The following is a 22,783-nucleotide window of genomic DNA, read 5'->3' on the forward strand; positions in this document are numbered from 1 at the left end:
ATCTTTGCTTTCTTTTGATCCCCACTCATACTTGGGCTCTCATCTGGCTCCGAATTTTGTTCAGAGTCCAGTTCTTTCCTTTTCAAAAACTTGTCCATCACTGTATCTGCTCCTGTCTCACTGTCACTCAGTACTTACTGTGCTTGTCTCCTCCAGATAGCCGCTGTCCGTCACACCTAAGGCGCGCTTCTCCATCCAGATCCATTAATCAGCGCTCTTCTGCTCATGTCTCCTCCAGATCCATCACTCAGCGCTCCTCTGCGCTGCGACGCGATAATCAGATCCATCGGCGCTCTTCTGCGCATCGGTGATCTACTGCGATGTCTCCTCCTGTCAGACTGTAACAGGACAGTGACACCGGAGCTATATAGTCCGTAACATGCGGCTTCAGCTCACAAATAGACCAAATTGGAATTTTTCCCCACGGCACACCAGACAATATCTCACGGCACACTAGTGTGCCGCGGCACAGTGGTTGAAAAACACTGCACTAGACTTATTAACTGGTTTGACTTTGGGCTATCTCTAAGGGCATTATCCCGGTGGTCCCCTGGAATTACCCTTTAACCCCCTATACAGGGATCTGGTCTTAAGGAGAGCCATAAGGCCGTTATCTCTTGAGATAGTCCCGATGTAGTTGGCAGCTGACCCACCAGTGTGATGCACCGAGTTGTCAGGCAATATTCGTAGTCAGGAGACAGGCCGAGGTCATGGCAGGCAGAGTTCAAACATACCTTAAAAACAAGTCCAAGGTAAAGGAAAGCGGCACTAGAGCAATACGGGAAACAGGCTAAGGTCAGGGCAGACAGCAGTGAATCAGAGTCGATTGTCAGGCAGAGGTATAGAAAAAGCAGAGAACAGAAAACAGGATGTATTTCATCCCCCTCATGTTAAGGCACATTGCATGGTAAATGGAAATCTATTGCTGATTTCCATACCTGTGGCCAATCTGTACATGACAGCAATAGCCTTATCACATTCACAATACATAGCTGTGAATGCACCGGACGGCGTCTGCTTATACAGTCTCACGGAAATCATGTAAACAGATGGAAATTTCCTTTCTGAGTGGGATTTTGTCTTATGTTTGCAGAATTGCTTTTCGTTTCACATGACAGTACATTTGAAAACTACCTCCACGCTGGAGCAATCCTAATACTATGGGGAGATGCCTGAAACCATATTTTTCCAGTATATGCATTATTCCCGAATGCCCCCTTCCAAGCTTGGTCTTAGTTGTAATGTATTGATAGGACCATATAGACATGCACAGGCAGATCTGTACTAAAAATGTATTTTTGTATCTTTCCCTTCTTTAAAAGGTTTGTCCGGGATTTTGATATTGATGGTCTATCCTCAAGATAGGTCATCAATATCTGATCGGTGAAGGTCCAACTCCTGGCACCCCCGCGATTAGCTGTTTGTAGAGGCCACACTGCGGCCTCCTCAAAGCTTACCAAGCACAGCGCTGTAACTTTTATAGCAGCTGTGCTTGATAGTTCACCCCAGGCCCAATCACTTGAATAAGACTGAACTATGCCTAGGCCATGTGACCGATGAATGTGACATCACATGGCCTAGGAAGAGACCGTAACACTCACACCGCGGCCTCTTTAAAGAGCTGATTTGTGGCTGCCAGGAGACGGACCTCCATGATCAGAAATGATGACCTATCCTGAGGAAAGGTGATCTATAGCAAAAACACGGACAACCCCTTACTTTTGAATTCCATTTTGGGACATTGTGTTATTGGCATAAAAATAGGTAAATCAACTGTTTGGCATTGGGAGGTGCTTATATACAATAGACACCCAACTATGTTATATTGTTCTGTCATTACTGAGGATCTGAGGGTGTCCAGCCCAAGCACCATGTTGTTAGCCAACATCCTGCAATACAACCCTAAGCACTGCTGTCTTGGTCCCAACTCAGTGGTAGGTAAGGCTACTTTCACACTCCCGTTTTGGGCGAATCCATCATGGATCTGCAAAAACGGATCCGTTACAATAATACAACCGCATGCATCCATCATGAACGGATCCGTTTGTATTATCTGTAACATAGCCAAGACAGCTCCGTCATGAACTCCATTGAAAGTCAATGGGAGACGGATCCGTTTTCTATTGTGCCAGATTGTGTCAGAGAAAACGGATCTGTCCCCATTGACTTACATTGCATGACACGACGGATCCGTTTGGTTCAGTTTCGTCAAGTGGAGTCCTGGTGTCCATCTTTAGAGCGGAATGCAGAATGATCGGAGGCAAACTGATGCATTCTGAGCGGATCCTTTTCCATTCAGAATGCGTTAGAGCAAAACTGATCCGTTTTGGACCGCTTGTGAGAGCCCTGAACGGATCTCAGAGACGGAAATCCAAAATGCCAGTGTGAAAGTAGCCTTACTTGTAGATGTATCATATTGTATACCAGTCATTGAGATGGCAGGTTCGATTTAGGTGAGGTCGGAGATTCTGAGACTCCTAGGTTGGCTGAGGCAGCAATGTGTGCGCCTGCTAACAGAATGCATTGCTGATGAAGTCAGATATGTATTTCTCAATTCTAGAGAAGCACATCCATTGCGTGCACACAAATATTACAAAGTGTTTTTAATCATAAAGTTATTATAACCTGTGGATATCATTATGTGTCCGAGAGTCCAGTATTGCTATCTGGTGTAAATCTCCAGTATTGGAAATCGTTGCGGGATATGAAAAGAGAGCTGGGCGTTGAATTAATAAGCCTGCTAAAAACCATTTGAGATGCAGATGTATAGCATAGCCTATAGGAAGAAGAAGAGAGGCTGGTATATGAATTATTAGTACACTGTAATGATTACCATGACCATGTTCTGTGAACAGTACCATTCTCAGTGATTGCCGTTGCAGTGGACAGATTCACTTTAAAGGGAATGTGTCATCAGAAAATAACCTATTGTTCAACTCACTATTTATGTTCTACATATTTTTAATGAATTTTGCTGATGTTAGGATTTAAACTTTTAATTTTTCATGTCAATATGTGTATTTAAACAAAAAAAACATAAAACTCTGCCGTTTTGGCACTGGCCACTAAGGCGCCACTTCTTGGTCTGTACAGATCACTTTACTGCAGTTATCTGCCTATCATTACAGTCTCAATATATCACCTCTGTGTATAGATAACACAGGATCCTCTATGCACAAGAGGTGATTGTCAAAGCTCTGCACTAGTCACAGAGAATGCCGGGAAAACGCTACCATAGAAGTCAATGAGGTCCTCTCCTGACCATTGTGTCTGTGGCCCATGTAGCTGCTGTAAAGCAATTCTTGAAATGCTTTCTAAATGCTGTAAAGAACGGCTCAGGCAAGATGGCCGCCCCCATAATCATGTTGGTGACACATTTCCTTTAAAGTGGGTGAACAGACTACAACAAAGTGATCTTATTAGCATGTATAAACACATACAAGTTCAATACAACATACCGCTACATGGTTTATATATTCCAAGAACTTTACATATGACAAGGTGAAACAAATATAGGAAAAGGTTCTTCACAGTTAGAGTAGTCATTGGATGGAAAGTCCTTACCCAAGATGAAGTCATGGCCGATATTGACCGTTTAAAAGCATACAAACAGTATATGTGGCAGCACCCCGCCACCATGTGCGCAGACACTGAAAACAGGGATTACTCTGAATTGCATTACTGCTGTACTTACTATATGTGAAAATGTGAAGCTCTCTGCGCACATTTTTGGTCAAAATTGTGTGTGGCCAATCTACCAAGGACAAAATGGCTTCTACAGATGTCTCCTGGGCTTAAGCCTACAACATTCAAGGCAGTGTGGGATCCAGCTATAGTATGCTCTATTTAATAGCCTTGGGAAGACCGACAGGAGTAAAAGGTCCAAATTGATGCATTATTTGTACATTGCAAAAAAAAAAAATTTAGAAAATAAAATAAAATTAGACCAGCACCTCCAGGAGGTGCTGGTGTAATTATTATTTTTTTTGTACATATTGATCATTGGAATTATCATTAATATAGTCATAAATGATGTTCAGTTGTTCCAGTGAATTTATCTGACCGCTATTTGGTGTCGGGAGGATTTTTTCACCCCTTTTAGGTAAACTTTGCTACAGTTGAGTTTTTTTAGCCTTCCTCAAGCAACTAGTGTTTGAAAAGTTGAAACTGAGGGAGATGTGTTTTATTTTTTAAGCCTAAAGGTGGTCAAACACATTAGATGAATGTTTGCCAAGGCCACGATTTCAATGGGATCAACAGATCCTTTAAAGGGTTTCTGTCACCACACTTTTCACTATTAAACAGGCTGACATTATACATGTGCAAATGTCCCCTGAATTTAACTATGCTATTCTTTCAGTGTACCCCCGTTTTTGTGCAATTCTAACTTTTATTATATGCAAATTAGCCTCTAATCCTAGAGGCTCCGCTCTCCCACCTCATGTCACGCTCTTCTACTCTTGATTGACAGGGCCAGGCCAGCGTTGGTCTCCTCCTGCCGGCCATGTCTGCCGGGGAAATCTTGTGCCTGTGCCATCCCGTTCAGTATTCGGCAAAGGCGCAGTGAGGGAAGGACGCTTGCCGGCTGCTTGCAGCGTTTTGGAGTCTGTCTGACGAAACTGAGCCAAACGGATCCGTTCTGACACACAATTTAAGTCAATGGGGATGGATCCGTTTTCGATGACACAATCTGGCAACAATAGAAAACGGATCCGTCCTCCATTGACTTTCAATGGTGTTCAAGACGGATCTGCTTTGGCTATGTTAAAGATAATACAAACGGATCTGTTCTGAACGGATGCAGACGGTTATATTATCTGAACGGATCCGCACAAAACGCGAGTGTTTTGTAGCCTTAGCCTCAGCCATAACTAGCATGGGAGCTTATTCCATGCTTGTGCTTTCAATGTGTCAGTCTTCACAACTACTGTACATTCTTATATGAAGACAATTTTTCTTTATTTGTCTTGTTTTCAGTTAACGGGAGAGATGTATCTTCAGTTAATTACTATGGAAATTGTTGTTTTTTGTGATCATTAAGTTACGAAAACCCAAGAAAAACAGCCCATAGAGGTGTATTTCAGCTCGCACTCTGAACTCTGGTTTTGTCTTCTCACTAGCACTCCCCCCATCCTCATACAAGTTACCTAGCTATTCCCTGGATAGTCACAATATCGATCCCTTTACTGTGGCCTCCGCACATCAATCTAACCTCCTCTCCCTCACCTCTGCCTCTTAGCATGACACTCTCATCAAGATCTATGTTTTCTTCTGCTCCTGAGAGCGTCCCTCAAGCACTTTTTTCATGAGCCGCTCAAAACACCAGTGAAGGCGTACTCTCACCTATAGGGATCAGGGACAAGGTGTACAGACGGGCTCATAGCTATCGCATGCTGTATCGCATCAATCTAGCTCGCCTTGCCTTATTTTATCAGGTTATATTTAATTGAACTTCCTTGGACGCAGCCTCAGGAACTGTACAAAATGATGCAGTTTCACAGATGAGATAACACAGTGACTCAGGCTATTAGTTTATAGCACAAATCTCAGTGACGTGGTTTTGACCAACTGCCTTAGTCGGTGGGATTTAAAAAAAAAAAAACACTGATTAACAAATCGGTGACTAAGTGGCTACTTATCTTGGAAGCTATGAGAAGAAAGTATAGGACACAGTGGATGCAAGTAATTTAGTTTTTAAAGAAGTTTTCTGATCGATGGGGATCCACTCACCAATCAGCTGTTTGAAGAGGCTGCGGCTCTCTGATTAGAGAGACCGCCACTGATCAGATATTGATGACCTATTCTGAGTATAGGTCGTCATTATTGTACATTGGAAGACACCCTTTAATGTTTTTAGTGCTTTATATATTTGTTCATCTTGAACCTTTCCAAAACTCAAACAGTGAAGTAAATCATAAAACAATGAAATGCAGTATGCTGCCCATTTTTTTAATAAGATGCAGGAAAGTTTGATATATCGCTTGCGATACTATACAGCAAACCACCATATAATATGTATCAACGGCTCTCTTGACATTTCTGTTATGCATGGTGTCGTTCTTCTATTATTACACATCAAATACAACCGGTATACACAAAGCGTACACAACAGCCACTCCCATACCGTTGTGCTCTAGAGCGCCTTGAGCTGAGCGGAGTGGGCTCAGGCAGGAACCCGATCCGCTAAGCTAAATCCTGGCATTGGTACAGGGCACAGGCTACTAATGTGCTGTGCCATAATTTAGCCAAGCTTGAGGGGAGCACAAGCAGGAGCAGCGATCTGGGCTCTGGCCTGACCCACACTCCAGTACCGCGCTGACATGGCAGCGCTGTACTACAATAATGATGCACAATGGCACCCAGGATTTAATAATACTCAATAGAGTATTATTGATTAGTAAAGTACATTACAAAAATCAGTTTTAGGCATTTTAAAAGAAACAGTTTAAAAACAGACATTTGGTGTATGTGCTTGGCTAAGGAGCCAATGGGGCGAAGCTACCATCTGTGGGATTATGACTGGACGCCTCTAAGTCAGTATCCCCCCTAAACGTGACGATACCGCAGTGCCGAAGAGCCCAGGTTGGCCTGGGATAGCTGGCTTCCCCCCTCCTGTGGGGTGGTGGGCCGGCGCGCAGAGTCGCACGCCTCGGGGCCGGAGCACGGTCAGAAGCCCTGCCGCCGCTCTCCCGGAGCGCATCACACGTTCGTTGGGAACCCGGTGCTAAATCATTCGTAGACGACCTGATTCTGTTGTCGCAATAGTAATCCTGCTCAGTACGAGAGGAACCGCAGGTTCAGACATTTGGTGTATGTGCTTGGCTGAGGACCCAATGGGGCGAAGCTACCATCTGTGGGATTATGACTGAACGCCTCTAAATCAGAATCCCCCCTAAATGTGCCAGAATTTAGCCAAGCTTGAGGGGAGCACAAGCAGGAGCAGCGATCTGTGCTCTGGCCTGACCCGCACTCCAGTACCGCGCTGACATGGCAGCGCTGTACTACAATAATGATGCACAATGGCACCCAGGATTTACTAATACTCAATAGAGTATTATTGATTAGTAAAGTACATTACAAAAATCATTTTTAGGCATTTTAAAAGAAACAGTTTAAAAACAACTCCTTTAATCCATTTACGGCATATACAGTAGGTTAGGAAACATTCTGGATTTAAACCCCCAGCTATAACTAGTACTTAGTGTAAAATAAAACACGTTGAACAGTTACTAAACCTGCGCCATGAGATGACAGCTTGTCAGGTATTCATTGCTAGAAGCAAAGGTGCGGGGTAAAAGAAATTTCAAGGTGTGCAGATTGGCAGTGCAGCCAAGCTTTAGTCACCTTTCCAAGAAGGTGGTTCTCGTGTTCTCGAGAGTAAATATAGTGTCCATGTGTTATTTTTCTACTGCACATTTTTCTAAGGTACAACTATGTGCTTGTTTCTCTGTGTATTCACATAATAATACCAATCACGTATACAGGATTTCCACCTAAATTTATATATGTGACAATATGATATGATGGAGAGCAATTATTCATATAAAGTAGTCAAACTCTGCTCCTCTGCCCAATACCTCTCTACTGCAGGAGGCTGACTACCCGGGCCGTTCTCGAATCAGACATCAGTGCGGTAGATGAGCAGCGCGGCACTGTTATCTGCACGGTGCCACCTAATGTTCCAGAGGTAGAATCAGAATGATGCATGTCCCTTATAAGCAGATGTTTTATTGTGCAATGAACATCTTTTATGAGCCCAGGTTTCTATTGCATGCATGCATCAAGCAGTGTGGAGAGCACCGAGCAGAGACTAAACTCGAGATCATTTATTTGGAAAATGGAATCACTATGCACACAAACAGTATCGGAAAATCAATAATGGCCCTTATACGGAACAAGCTGGAGCTTTCTCTTATTTCTCTGATCCATCTATTTCAGCGTAAATATAAATTGGATTAAGCCGTTAACTGGTGATTTTCAAGTACATTTAAAATCCATGAATAGTTACTTTAAAAATGTATTTTTTTTTAATAAAATTTTTTTACCCTTACGTTTTCATCATGCCCTTTCTGGGGGAGCTAAATATTACCTTATGTTTCTTCATTCTATTTTACAGGGTTCTTTGGAAGTCAAAGAAATTACTTTCCCTCCGCAACATAAGCACAATGGCTTTCTACAACGACAGAAAAGAGACTGGGTTATTCCACCAATTAACGTACCGGAGAACTCAAGGGGATCGTTTCCTCAGGATTTAGTCCGAGTAAGTATTAAAATGAAGAACTTGATTTTCTTTGTGTCCCCAGTAACCACAAAACAACGTGCATTAATAGCGTATAGCGAAATTCCCAGAGCGCATAGAGCCTACCAATTCCGGAGCTGTTCCAATAATAGCTAATGACCCTCCATGGATATTTTGTGGGAGGAGGTGTCATGGATGTAATAATGGGCAAAGGAGAAAATCAAAAAATGATAGTTTCCTATTAATTATGGTCAAGGAACGTGGCTATGAAACATTCCAGTCATTAACCCCAGCTAATCAGCATTCCTTTTTAATTGATCCAGTAAAAATCCGTACAGATGCAGTAAATAACATGACATAGAAATGCTCCATGCGCCACCCCAATTCATTTATTTCCTAGGCAACTGAAATGCAAGGCAAATATGAAAGCAAGCCGTTTTTAGTAGGGAAGATCCGCGTCACAGTAACCGCAGTTTATACCTAGTGATCGCTCACTGCTGTCACTTTTCAACTCGTTTTTTTTGGTCTTGGTGACCATGTTACAAAACTGACCCTGAAACCTGTATTATCCAATAATGTCTGTTTCCTGAAAAGGTGAGATCATAAGTGCAAATTCACACACTGCAGATTTGTTGCAGAAATGTCTGTGGCTGTTCTGTGTTACTTATCTTATTTTATTGTTTCTTTTCTTGCCCTGCGAGACAACTTGAACTTCTGAAATGCTGTACTTTTACCTCCAAAAAAATTATTTTGAAAAAAAAAAGGACTTGCAAAAATCCATGTGCTTGATTTTCAGTGGCAGAAATGTCCGCCACAAATCTGCCACGTGTGAATATCTCTCATTGGGTTTCTGTTCAGGGGTTTTCTTTTTTTATTAGTTTTTGTAGTGAATAAATGTTTTTAAAGGGAAGCTGTCAGCTTCAATCTGCATTTTTCCTTAAAGGGCATCTGTCAGCAGATTTGTACCTATGAAACTGCCTGACCTGTTACATGTGCGCTTGGCAGCCGAAGGCATCCGTGTTGGTCCCATGTTCACATGTGCCCGCATTGCTGAGAAAAATGATGTTTTAATATATGCAAATGAGCCATGTTGCCATTACACCTAAAGGCTCAGCTTTCTCTAGAACGACAGCTCCCTCTGCAGTTTGATCGACAGAGCCAGGAGTAATCGCATTTACACCGCCTGGTCCTGTCAATCAATGTGGAGAGGGCGCAGCAGTTGCAGAGAAAGAACAGCCTCTAGGTGCAATGGGAACTCCCCCGTTGCTCCTCGGAGCTCATTTGCATATATTAAAACATGATGTTTCTCAGCAATGCGGGCACATATGAACATGGGAACAACACAGATGCCTTTAGCTGCTAAGTGCACATGCAACAGGTCAGCGAGGTTCATAGGTACAAATCTGCTGACACATGCCCTTTAAGGAAGAAAATGCAGATTAAAGCACAAAAGTAAGGCTACTTTCACACTTGCGTTCAGAGCGGGTCCGTCTGGTGTCTGCACAGACGGATCCGCTCCTATAATGCAGACGTTTGTATCCGTTCAGAACGGATCCGTCTGCATTATAGTTTAAAAAAAATTCTAAGTCTGAAAGTAGCCTGAACGGATCCGTCCAGACTTTACATTGAAAGTCAATGGGGGACGGATCCGTTTGAAGATTGAGCCATATTGTGTCATCTTCATTGTAAGTCTAGACGGATCCGCTCGCCTCCGCACGGCCAGGCGGACACCCGAACGCTGCAAGCAGTGTTCAGGTGTCCGCTTGCTGAGCGGAGGCTGAACGCTGCCAGACTGATGCATTCTGAGCGGATCCGCGTCCACTCAGAATGCATTAGGGCAGTATGGATGCGTTCGGGGCCGCTTGTGAGCTCCGTTTGAAGGATACCCGAACGCTAGTGTGAAAGTAGCCTAACCCAAATAATAATCTGAAAGAGCTGCAAAAATGTCACATGATAGTTATTTTCCATGTATCTCGGATACAACACATTCACTTTGACACAGGAAACAGGATTTTTTTTTAACGGGGCAGTGGGAGTGAAGGGGAAAGGTGATTTGGCGATACAATACATTACTGTAAAGCCCAGATTCTTTTTAGGGGCTGATTATGCATTGCACTAAGGTAAGTAAGGGACCGTCACCTTTTCCCACTTTACCCCTCGCTGGTACAGTAGAACCACTGTTCACACAATCAGAGTGCAGTGGTTTGGCTGCAGGAGATCCCAAAAATATTGGTGATTGGCTGTTCTTTCAGCCATTGCACACGTGCTACTTGTGAAACGGGCATGCTGATTGGCTAGGAAGGTGATTTGGGGATACAATACAGTGTTGTAAAGTCCAACTTCTTTGTCAATGAACATTGTACAGCAATGGAAACAATTTTTTTTTAAATGCCTCCTTTTGTAATAGCAGCTCCCTTCCGCCAACTGAAGTGAAGAAGTATCACAAACCATGATCTACATGATGCACTGTCAATTCCAAAAATGGGAATTGTTCTTTATTTTTTGTCTTTTCTGTTCTTCTGTCTGTGTATTCTCACCAATTTACCTCTTTGATCCATAGATCAGGTCCGATCGTGATAAAAACCTTTCCCTGCGATACAGTGTGACAGGTCCAGGAGCTGACCAACCACCCATTGGCGTGTTCATTATCCATCCCGTTTCTGGACAGCTGTCTGTTACGAAGCCTTTGGATCGGGAACAGATTGCCATTTTCCATGTAAGAATCTCTCTCAATGTGTCGGCTGCAGTATTATTGAAGTTTTGTACTCGATAAAGTACCTAGGTTTGCATTTACAATTAGAATATGAAAGCCTCGTTTACTCACAACCCTCTCATCGTCCCTTCATTAGCTAGAGATCAATCTTTACAGTGCACGCTTGCTGGTTTGGATTTTTGAGTTCTGACATACAGATATATCACAGTCAAATAAAAAGACATGATGAGACACTCATAAAGATGTGCCATCCAAAAATAGATGCGTTATTATAGCAAACCTTAAAAGGTAAAACTAATGCAAGAATTGGATTGAAGCGCCTATTTTCTGTAATTGTGCCCTAGCTATCCCCCCGCTGCCACCATTAATTATTTAAAGGGGAAAGACAATTCTAAATCATTTGTTTTACGTGTCATATAAACATGACAGACAATTACAGTATGATCGGTCAGTGGAAATCTTCGATATAACGTTTGAGTTAAGTGTCTGGAGCCAAGAAAGAGTTCAAATGTATATGACGTCGGAAAAATGATTTAGGCCTTATTTCCCTTTTAAGAACACGTAAGTAGAGCTCAGAATTCTAAGGCCCGGCAGAGAACATCCTGCTGGAGCTCTCTGCATCCGGCATAGCGAGATGTTATCGCAATGCCTGCTGGCCCCACTGACAGAGGTTTTTGTCCAGCCGGATGCCGGCATATTTGCCGGGTTGCGTCCAATTCCCATTATAGTCAATAGGGCTGGTGGGAATTGCGGTAACATTCATCCGTTGTGCTGGATGCAGAGAGCTCTAGCAGGCTGTTCCTGCAGAGAACAGCCTGCCGGAGCTCTTTAGGTCTGGTATAGATGAATGTTACCACAGGCCACAAATGTGAAGCCTTAAATTGGAGAATGTTTACATGTCATCAGGTCCAATACAAATTCCGAAAAGTAGTGGGTGCAGCAATGCAAATTATTCTGGTCATGCCAAGTTATCCTCCCTTCTCCATAGCATACAGGATAGCTATTGGTGAGGAAGGGTCCCATCAACCATGAGAATGCCCCCCCCCCCCCCCAAAAATAAAAAAAAATAATGAATTGCCTAGTGGAGCATGCATCATGCTTCTCTGTTCATTTTCTATGGAAATGCTAGAAATAACAGAGCACTGTACTCCAGCAGTGCCACAGAGAATGAATAGAGCAACACGGCGCATTCATTTCAGGAGGCCACGCAGGCTATGGGCCCAAGTTCTCATGCTTTGTGGGGGACCACCTACTGATCTAATAGGTATCCTCTGTCTTGTAGATAGCAGATAACTTGATATAACCAGAATTTCCCTTTAAGCCAACTTCGATACACCTAACAGCAAAGTCAGCTGAACCTGCCAATTTCGGTGGGTCTGGTTAAGTATTTTTTGTTTATTGGAGCTTGTTGGCTGTCCTCCCCCAATAGTTGATGTTGTGGGAAAGAAGGAATCGAGCATTTTGAATTACAAAACGCCAATCCTTTGTTCTCACAGGAGTTTCCCATCTCTCCATTGAAATTGCATAGCCAGACAAAGCATGTATGTGTACGGTGGCATTGAGAGAAATGGTCATTTGACCAGCAGCTATTGAAGGTTTATGGCCACCTTCATTCCTCATCAGTACCCGATATAGAAACCATGCAAGGCAGACAGATAATCCAGACAGAAGGCATTCACAGTTTCTCACAAATACCATGTATCAATGTGTTATTTTATCAGAAAACATCACAAAAATTGTAAAATTATAAAAAGTGGCAAAATTCAGCCGCCAGGCAATTGTGTTTTCCCAGAACTTGATCCCCTAGAAAACAATTGCAATTTAACCAAGCCCTTGAAAAAGGAATTTGCTAGTGTCCAAAAGCCTGCGTTAATACAGAGTTCACATTATCCACTTTCTTCCATTGCTTCCAATCATATGTCATTTACTTTAAATTGACACTGGATCTACTATTGATTATATTCTGGAGCACCAAGTGTGAAGAATGAAGCTGTGACATCAACCATGGTTCCTTCCTATCTGCGAGAGCTGTCAGTCTCCAGGCACCGTGTATTATATATTGCATACATGGCTCTGCATTCCCTTTCCATTTCTCATATCACCCTCTTGTTTCAGCGCGTTGTTTTCCTTATCATAAAATTCGCTCATGTAGTGATCATACCGAGCACAAAATGACAATGAAGTAGAATGTAGCTTAAAAGAGAAGATTTGTTGGGAGCATCTATTATCCAGTTCTGTAGTTACTGTGCTTGAATTGACAGCAGATTCACTGATATTTCTAAATAACTCATCTGGGACAGGACATAGCAGTGTATCACTGGGACAACCAAACGCGCAGTGTAATCTTCTGCATCATATTTCTACCAAGAACTGCCATATAAAATTGTTTTTGCAGCTGAGGGCACACGCAGTAGATGTAAATGGAAACCAGGTGGAAAATCCCATCGACATAGTGATCAATGTAATAGATATGAACGACAACAGACCGGAATTTCTGCACCAGATTTGGAATGGGAGCATTTCAGAAGGGTCAAAGCCAGGTAAAAATAAAATCTACCAGTATATGTCATTTCACTTTTACTTTCCTTTTTTTGTGGTTCGCTTCTTTATTTGTAAAATGTCCACCTCCAGCCTTTTATGTCGGGTGAAAGTCAAGTTCCTTCTGCAAAATAACAATAAAATAAAAAAAGTAAATTGTTATGTTTTGATCGGTGACAGATTAAGGCTGGGTTTCTATCTATGTTCACATTCCCATTTTTGCGTTCCATCGTAGGAGCAGAAGACGGTCCGTGACAGACACCAACACCGTCCAAAGGTCCCTATTGACTTTAATGGGGTCCGTCAGTTTCCAGCATGGTGTCTGTTATTTTACTTGAAAAAAGTTCTACATGCTATGCTCTTTTTTTGGCAAATTTGTTGAAATCTTCAACATATTTAGATAGATAGATAGATAGATAGGAGATATGTGTGGAAAAAATTGACGAGCAGCACACAATCAAAAAGTGGTGCAAAGTCCTTGAAAGGGATCACGGACTTGATCCAATCGATATATGTGAGAAAAATCCAAGGCAGCACACAGATATCCGTGAAGAAAAGGGTATTTTATTCACCCATGTGTAGACAGCAGCGTTTCAGCTCACTCTATGGAGCCTTTGTCAAGCAATAATACAAAGTGCAAAATCAACTGCTTATATAGCATACAGGGAGTTCAGAATTATTAGGCAAGTTGTATTTTTGAGGATTAATTTTATTATTGAACAACAACCATGTTCTCAATGAACCCAAAAAACTCATTAATATCAAAGCTGAATATTTTTGGAAGTAGTTTTTAGTTTGTTTTTAGTTTTAGCTATTTTAGGGGGATATCTGTGTGTGCAGGTGACTATTACTGTGCATAATTATTAGGCAACTTAACAAAAAACAAATATATACCCATTTCAATTATTTATTTTTACCAGTGAAACCAATATAACATCTCAACATTCACAAATATACATTTCTGACATTCAAAAACAAAACAAAAACAAATCAGTGACCAATATAGCCACCTTTCTTTGCAAGGACACTCAAAAGCCTGCCATCCATGGATTCTGTCAGTGTTTTGATCTGTTCACCATCAACATTGCGTGCAGCAGCAACCACAGCCTCCCAGACACTGTTCAGAGAGGTGTACTGTTTTCCCTCCTTGTAAATCTCACATTTGATGATGGACCACAGGTTCTCAATGGGGTTCAGATCAGGTGAACAAGGAGGCCATGTCATTAGATTTTCTTCTTTTATACCCTTTCTTGCCAGCCACGCTGTGGAGTACTTGGACGCGTGTGATGGAGCATTGTCCTGCATGAAAATCATGTTTTTCTTGAAGGATGCAGACTTCTTCCTGTACCACTGCTTGAAGAAGGTGTCTTCCAGAAACTGGCAGTAGGACTGGGAGTTGAGCTTGACTCCATCCTCAACCCGAAAAGGCCCCACAAGCTCATCTTTGATGATACCAGCCCAAACCAGTACTCCACCTCCACCTTGCTGGCGTCTGAGTCGGACTGGAGCTCTCTGCCCTTTACCAATCCAGCCACGGGCCCATCCATCTGGCCCATCAAGACTCACTCTCATTTCATCAGTCCATAAAACCTTAGAAAAATCAGTCTTGAGATATTTCTTGGCCCAGTCTTGACGTTTCAGCTTGTGTGTCTTATTCAGTGGTGGTCGTCTTTCAGCCTTTCTTACCTTGGCCATGTCTCTGAGTATTGCACACCTTGTGCTTTTGGGCACTCCAGTGATGTTGCAGCTCTGAAATATGGCCAAACTGGTGGCAAGTGGCATCTTGGCAGCTGCACGCTTGACTTTTCTCAGTTCATGGGCAGTTATTTTGCGCCTTGGTTTTTCCACACGCTTCTTGCGACCCTGTTGACTATTTTGAATGAAACTCTTGATTGTTCGATGATCACGCTTCAGAAGCTTTGCAATTTTAAGAGTGCTGCATCCCTCTGCAAGATATCTCACTATTTTTGACTTTTCTGAGCCTGTCAAGTCCTTCTTTTGACCCATTTTGCCAAAGGAAAGGAAGTTGCCTAATAATTATGCACACCTAATATAGGGTGTTTATGTCATTAGACCACACCCCTTCTCATTACAGAGATGCACATCACCTAATATGCTTAATTGGTAGTAGGCTTTCGAGCCTATACAGCTTGGAGTAAGACAACATGCATAAAGAGGATGATGTGGTCAAAATACTCATTTGCCTAATAATTCTGCACGTAGTGTACATACTTAACAGCGGTGATTACATAATAATACATCAATTGTTGCAAAAAACATTAATAAAACTGTGAATCTGAAATGTACATGATTATACTGTGGTTAAAAGAATCATGTAACCATAAAGTGCTATGTGCCAAAATAATTAATGATCAATTCATCCAAATACAGTGTGTCATAAATTGATATTCCATTTCAGGTGTGCATAATCGTGTTAATTAAAAAATAATTCATTTAATAAGGACTTCTCACATGTCGCTGGAGACGGCAGGACTCAATCGGCGTCCGGAACTAAACAATGCGCACGCGAGACTAGCTGTCGCATATAATTCATGACAGCCCACATTCAAGATGGCGACTCGACACCAGGCATAGACTGAGCATGCTCGCTCCCACAACTGGGCGGGCATAGTCCGACACACACAGAAATGACACAGCGGATCTCAGACACTGACCATCGCATGCAACTGTTGACGATCCACACTCAAGATGGCAACCCAGCACCAAACACAAACTGAGCATGCTCATTCCCACACCTAGGCTGACATACGCAAGAATCATGTGACGGGTCACCTGACTTTCATTCATACTGGAGGACCAGATATCCTGATCATTTCTCGGTTACTAACACTCAAAGGGGAATCCAACGGTGTAATCGGGCTAATGGCAAATCGCCACTGTCACCCTTATTCACCTAGTCCCCATGTTTAATCATAATATTCTCTCAACGGGTCCGTCCTTCATGAATCATCACAGTTACTCTCCATTTGGGCAACGCCTCCACCGAGGGGTACCCGATCAGGGGCGGCACATCTGAGTGGGACCGGCAGGCCCAGCCGACACCGTAAAGTGACTCTGTGCCCCGGTCCCCATCATAGGAGAACCATCCATACACATACAGCCTATGTCAATTCTAACAGACCGTTGTGCATACATGTTAGGCCTGCAGACACTGGCCATCCATGTTCTGTCAAAGGTCCCGCCGTCGAGGGAACATGCATGGTGCCGAGCCCATCTCGCCTGTGTCGCCAAATATCAGAATACATATATCAAAAAAAAATTAAAAGCATTATCAAATGTCATTGATCGCCGGTATGGTCCTGCTATCTTCCAGCTTCAACGGAGATAATCCATAGAATACATTTTCATGTTCATCTATAGAGAGAATATATAAAAAATATATTAAAAAAACTATTAATTATTGGTTTGGATACAAAACTTGCACATGTAAAACACCCAAAGAGAGAGGCGAGCAGAGTTTCAGCAGAACCCCCCAAGACAAAAACAAGGGAAAGAGAACATCAAAGGAGAGGACATACACAAATAAGTACGAGGGCAGATGAAAAACAAACACAAACGAGAGAGAGATTCTCAAACAACCCTAAAGTCAACATTGAGCCCTCTGGGTTTGAGAGTTTGTAACTCAAAAATTCAGTAGAGCTCCCTTCTTTTCAGACGTATAGTCCTGTCACCACCCCTTCTGGATAGGGGCACTTGCTCAAGTATTCTGAATTTCAAATCGCGTTCACAATGCCCTGCTTCTTTAAAGTGTTTGGGCACGGGTAAATTCAGCCTCTGTTTCCTATAGTGTATCTAGGTTGGTTTAGCCGTGTTTTGATGTCCCAAGTTGTTTCACCAACATACCACAGGTTACATGGGCATGATAACAAATAGATAGCGTATGTAGAGTCACACGTAAGATACTGCTTAATACGGATCGTCTTACCAGAGGCTGGATTTACAAAGGAATCACCCCTGAGCATATAGGGGCAATTCACACAGCTGCAGCACGGATAACAGCCCCTCCGTCTGGAGCCGAAATACGTGCTGCAGTCGACCCTGGTAGACCCAACATCTGACCTGACTAGTTTGTCACCTAAATTGCGACTCCTACGGAAGGAGCACAAAGGGTGGGGCTTTGAATTCCTCTATATTATCAAACCCACTGGTCAAAATCGGCCAGTGTTTTCTGACAATGGATGAGACCTGAGGACTGCTGATGCAGTAATCTGTAACCAAGGGGATTCTTGGTGTTTGACTCTTGGACCTCCTGGGGTCACCATCCTTCATTCTCACCTCAGTTTTGTTAATACTATCAGAGATAAGCTTCTTAGGGTAGCCTCTAGCCTGAAACTTCATGGCCATCTCTGATAGTCTGTGATCCCTAACTGGGCCCTCGCCAACTATCCTAGCCACTCGTAACATCTGGCTAAGGGGGAGGGACTTAATCATCGGCCGAGGGTGATGACTTTCAAAGCTTACAAGGGTGTTTTTGTCCATGGGCTTCACATAAAGGTCCGTGGACAATGTATGTCCTTGGATCGAGACCTCGGTATCAAGAAACTGCAGTTTATCCTGAGAATGCATCAAAGTGAACTTAACACTTGAATCAATCTCATTTAAAAAGGAGTGGAAGGCCATGAGGTCCCCTATGGCGCCCACCCATACCGGAAAAATATCATCTATGTAGTGCCCACATTGCTGAAGTGGCGGGCACCCATAAACGTAGGACTCCTCCAGATGTGTCATGTAAATGTTTGCATAGGTGGGTGCCACATTGGACCCCATCGCCGTCCCCCTCAACTGTACATAGTATTCAACTTGGAATAGGAAGTAATTCCTAGATAGAATAAACTTCAACAGTCCCAATAGAAATACCCTACATTCCACTGTATAATCGGTCCGCTGAGGATATTGTTCTACCGCACGGAGGCCCAACTCGTGCTCAATTGAGGGACCCTAAGTTTGGATTATTGAGAGAACTCAGAGACATGCTATTGCAGGCTAAATCTGGTGGTATCATAGATGAGAAATTGCTTAATTATTTACTGTGTGAAAAACCGATAACGCGCATGCTGTATACCCTTCCCAAAATACATAAGAATTTGCTTGCCCCCCCTGGCCGGCCCATAGTGTCCGGCAGGGGATCCCTATTTTGCAATCCAGCGATTTTTCTCGATAAGATCCTGCGGCCATTTGCTATGTCCGCTAGGTCTTATATAAGAGATACCAGTGATTTTTTTGTTGAAGATCAAGGATCTGAGGGTACCCGGTGGTGCCACTCTTGCTTCTTTCGACGTGTGTAGTTTATACACGTCAATTGAGCACGAGTTGGGCCTCCGTGCGGTAGAACAATGTCTACAGCGGACGGATTATACAGTGGAATGTAGGGTATTTCTATTGGGACTGTTGAAGTTTATTCTATCTAGGAATTACTTCCTATTCCAAGTTGAATGCTATGTACAGTTGAGGGGGACGGCGATGGGGTCCAATGTAGCACCCACCTATGCAAACATTTACATGACACATCTGGAGGAGTCCTACGTCTATGGGTGCCGCCACTTCAGCCATGTGCTGGGGTGGTGGCGCTACATAGATGAAATTTTTCTGGTATGGGTGGGCGCCATAGGGGACCTCATGGCCTTCCACTCTTTTTTAAATGAGATTGATCCAAGTGTTAAGTTCACTTTGATGCATTCTCAGGATAAACTGCAGTTTCTTGATACCGAGGTCTCGATCCAAGGACATACATTGTCCACGGACCTTTATGTGAAGCCCACGGACAAAAACACCCTTGTAAGGTTTGAAAGTCATCACCCTCGGCCGATGATTAAGTCCCTACCCCTTAGCCAGATGTTACGAGTGGCTAGGATAGTTGGCGAGGGCCCAGTTAGGGATCACAGACTATCAGAGATGGCCATGAAGTTTCAGGCTAGAGGCTACCCTAAGAAGCTTATCTCTGATAGTATTAACAAAACTGATGTGAGAATGAAGGATGGTGACCCCAGGAGGTCCAAGAGTCAAACACCAAGAATCCCCTTGGTTACAGATTACTGCATCAGCAGTCCTCAGGTCTCTTCCATTGTCAGGAAACACTGGCCGATTTTGACCAGTGGGTTTGATAATATAGAGGAATTCAAAGCCCCACCCTTTGTGCTCCTTCTGTAGGAGTCGCAATTTAGGTGACAAACTAGTCAGGTCAGATGTTGGATCTACCAGGGTCGACTGCAGCACGTATTTCGGCTCCAGACGGAGGGGCTGTTATCCGTGCTGCAGCTGTGTGAAATGCCCCTATATGCTCAGGGGTGATTCCTTTGTAAATCCAGCCTCTGGTAAGACGATCCGTATTAAGCAGAATCTTACGTGTGACTCTACATACGCTATCTATTTGTTATCATGCCCATGTAACCTGTGGTATGTTGGTGAAACAACTTGGGAGGTCAAAACACGGCTAAACCAACCTAGATACACTATAAGAAAACAGAGGCTGAATTTACCCGTGCCCAAACACTTTAAAGAAGCAGGGCATTGTGAACGCGATTTGAAATTCAGAATACTTGAGCAAGTGCCCCTATCCAGAAGGGGTGGTGACAGGACGATACGTCTGAAAAGAAGGGAGCTCTACTGGATTTTTGAGTTACAAACTCTCAAACCCAGAGGGCTCAATGTTGACTTTAGGGTTGTTTGAGCATCTCTCTCTCGTTTGTGTTTGTTTTTCATCTGCCCTCGTACTTATTTGTGTATGTCCTCTCCTTTGATGTTCCCTTTCCCTTGTTTTTGTCTTTCTGCTCGCCTCTCTCTTTGGGTGTTTTACATGTGCAGGTTTTGTATCCAAACCAATAATTAATAGTTTTTTTTATATATTTTTTATATATTCTCTCTATAGATGAACATGAAAATGTATTCTATGGATTCTCTCCGTCGAAGCTGGAAGATAGCAGGACCATACCGGCGATCAATGACATTTGATAATGCTTTTATTATTTTTTTTATATATGTATTCTGATATTTGGCGACACAGGCGAGATGGGCTCGGCACCATGCATGTTCCCTCGACGGCGGGACCTTTGACAGAACATGGATGGCCAGTGTTTGCAGGCCTAACATGTATGCACAACGGTCTGTTAGAATTGACATAGGCTGTATGTGTATGGATGGTTCTCCTATGATGGGGACCGGGGCACAGAGTCACTTTACGGTGTCGGCTGGGCCTGCCGGTTCCACTCAGATGTGCCGCCCATGATCGGGTACCCCCCGGTGGAGGCGTTGCCCAAATGGAGAGTAACTGTGATGATTCATGAAGGACGGACCCGTTGAGAGAATATTATGATTAAACATGGGGACTAGGTGAATAAGGGTGACAGTGGCGATTTGCCATTAGCCCGATTTACACCGTTGGATTCCCCTTTTAGTGTTAGTAACCGAGATATGATCAGGATATCTGGTCCTCCAGTATGAATGAAAGTCAGGTGACCCTTCACATGATTCTTGCGTATGTCAGACTGAGCCCGCCTAGGTGTGGGAATGAGCATGCTCAGTTTGTGTTTGGTGCTGGGTCGCCATCTTGAGTGTGGATCGTCAACAGTTGCATGCGATGGTCAGTGTCTGAGATCCACTGTGTCATTTCTGTGTGTGTCGGACTATGCCTGCCCAGTTGTGGGAGCGAGCATGCCCAGTCTACGCCTGTTGTCGAGTCGCCATCTTGAATGTGGGCCGTCATGAATTATATGCGACAGCTAGTCTCGCGGGATATAAGACTCCCTGCGCGTGCGCATTGTTTAGTTCCGGACGCTGATTGAGTCCTGCTGTCTCCAGCGACATGTGAGAAGTCCTTATTAAATGAATTATTTTTTAATTAACACGATTATGCACACCTGAAATGGAATATCAATTTATGATAATTTATAATTATTTTGGCACATAGCACTTTATGGTTATATGATTCTTTTAACAACAGTATAATCATGTACATTTCAGATTCACAGTTTTATTAATGTTTTTTGCAACAATTGATGTATTATTATGTAATTATGTTAAGTATGTATGCTATATAAGCAGTCTCCTCCTGAGGAAGCAAATTGTACGCGAAACGCGCGTTGAGGAGCGCCTTCACCCTGCCAGCAGCCCCTGCTATATTGGTATGTCTTACCTTCATTTTATGCACCCCTCGGTTTTTTGACCCATGTGGTTTGAGCCCTGGTAGTGTGGCCATCAGTTGTAAGGGAGGCTCACCAGCATTTGAGATAGGCTTTTGCATTGCATACCCCTTTGTTTGACCATACACTAGGAAATTTTGTTCCATGGATAACAGATTAAGGGGGTATATTATTGAGTATTATTAGGATGGGTGTGCTGACAGGGTGATGCATGACTGTGTTATGTCCCTGCTAATTTATACTTATGTATTGTATAATATGTCATTTTTTAATTGAGATATGAATAAAATTGATCTTTTTATTGGATAATAGTGTGGTTGCACTCCATTTTCGTTGTGTAGTTTCATGTATTGAGGGAGTGTACCTCCATGGTTAGAGACCGTAGGTGATTTAATTATGCTATATAAGCAGTTGATTTTGCACTTTGTATTATGGCTTGACAAAGGCTCCATAGAGTGAGCTGAAACGTTAATGTCTACACATGGGTGAATAAAATACCCTTTTCTTCACGGATATCTGTGTGCTGCCTTGGATTTTTCTTACATAGATAGGAGATAGATAGATAGATATGAGATAGATAATAGATAAGATAGATATGAGATAGATAGATAGATAGATATGCGATAGATAGATAGATAGATAGATAGATAGATAGATAGATAGATAGATAGATACATAGATAGATACATAGATAGATACAGTGAGGAACAGAAGTATTTGAACACCCTGCGATTTTGCAAATTCTCCCACTATGAAATCATGGAGGGGTCTGAAATTCACATTGTAGGTGCATTGTAGACAGAATAAAAAAATAAATAAATCAGGAAATAACATTGTATGATTTGTAAGGAATTTTTTTTTTTTAATATTTGGTACAGAAGCCTTTGTTTTCAATTACAGAGGTTAAACGTTTCCTGTAGTTCTTGACCAGGTAACACTGCAACAGGGATTTTGGCCTACTCCTCCACACAGATCCCCTCTAGATCTGTCAGGTTTCGGGGCTGTCGCTGAGCAACACAGAGTTTCAGCTCCCTCCAAAGATGTTATATTGGATTTAGCTCTGGAGACTAGATAGGCCACTCCAGAACTTTAAAATGGTTCTTACGGAGCCACTCCTTGGTTAACCTGGCTGTGTGC

General features: G+C 42.9%; 1 protein-coding gene across 1 annotated transcript in view; it reads left to right on the forward strand.

Annotated features, from left to right (window-relative positions):
* Positions 1-22,783, forward strand: part of CDH2 (cadherin 2) — a 321,407-nt gene that overhangs the window by 232,578 nt on the left and 66,046 nt on the right. Inside the window, exons 4-6 of the mRNA XM_040432080.1 lie at positions 8,117-8,260; positions 10,800-10,955; positions 13,348-13,492. Coding sequence (XP_040288014.1) covers positions 8,117-8,260; positions 10,800-10,955; positions 13,348-13,492 — 445 coding nt within the window. The remainder of the gene's footprint in view (positions 1-8,116; positions 8,261-10,799; positions 10,956-13,347; positions 13,493-22,783) is intronic.

Source organism: Bufo bufo, chromosome 5 (assembly GCF_905171765.1).
Source record: "Bufo bufo chromosome 5, aBufBuf1.1, whole genome shotgun sequence".
Lineage (NCBI taxonomy): Eukaryota > Metazoa > Chordata > Amphibia > Anura > Bufonidae > Bufo > Bufo bufo.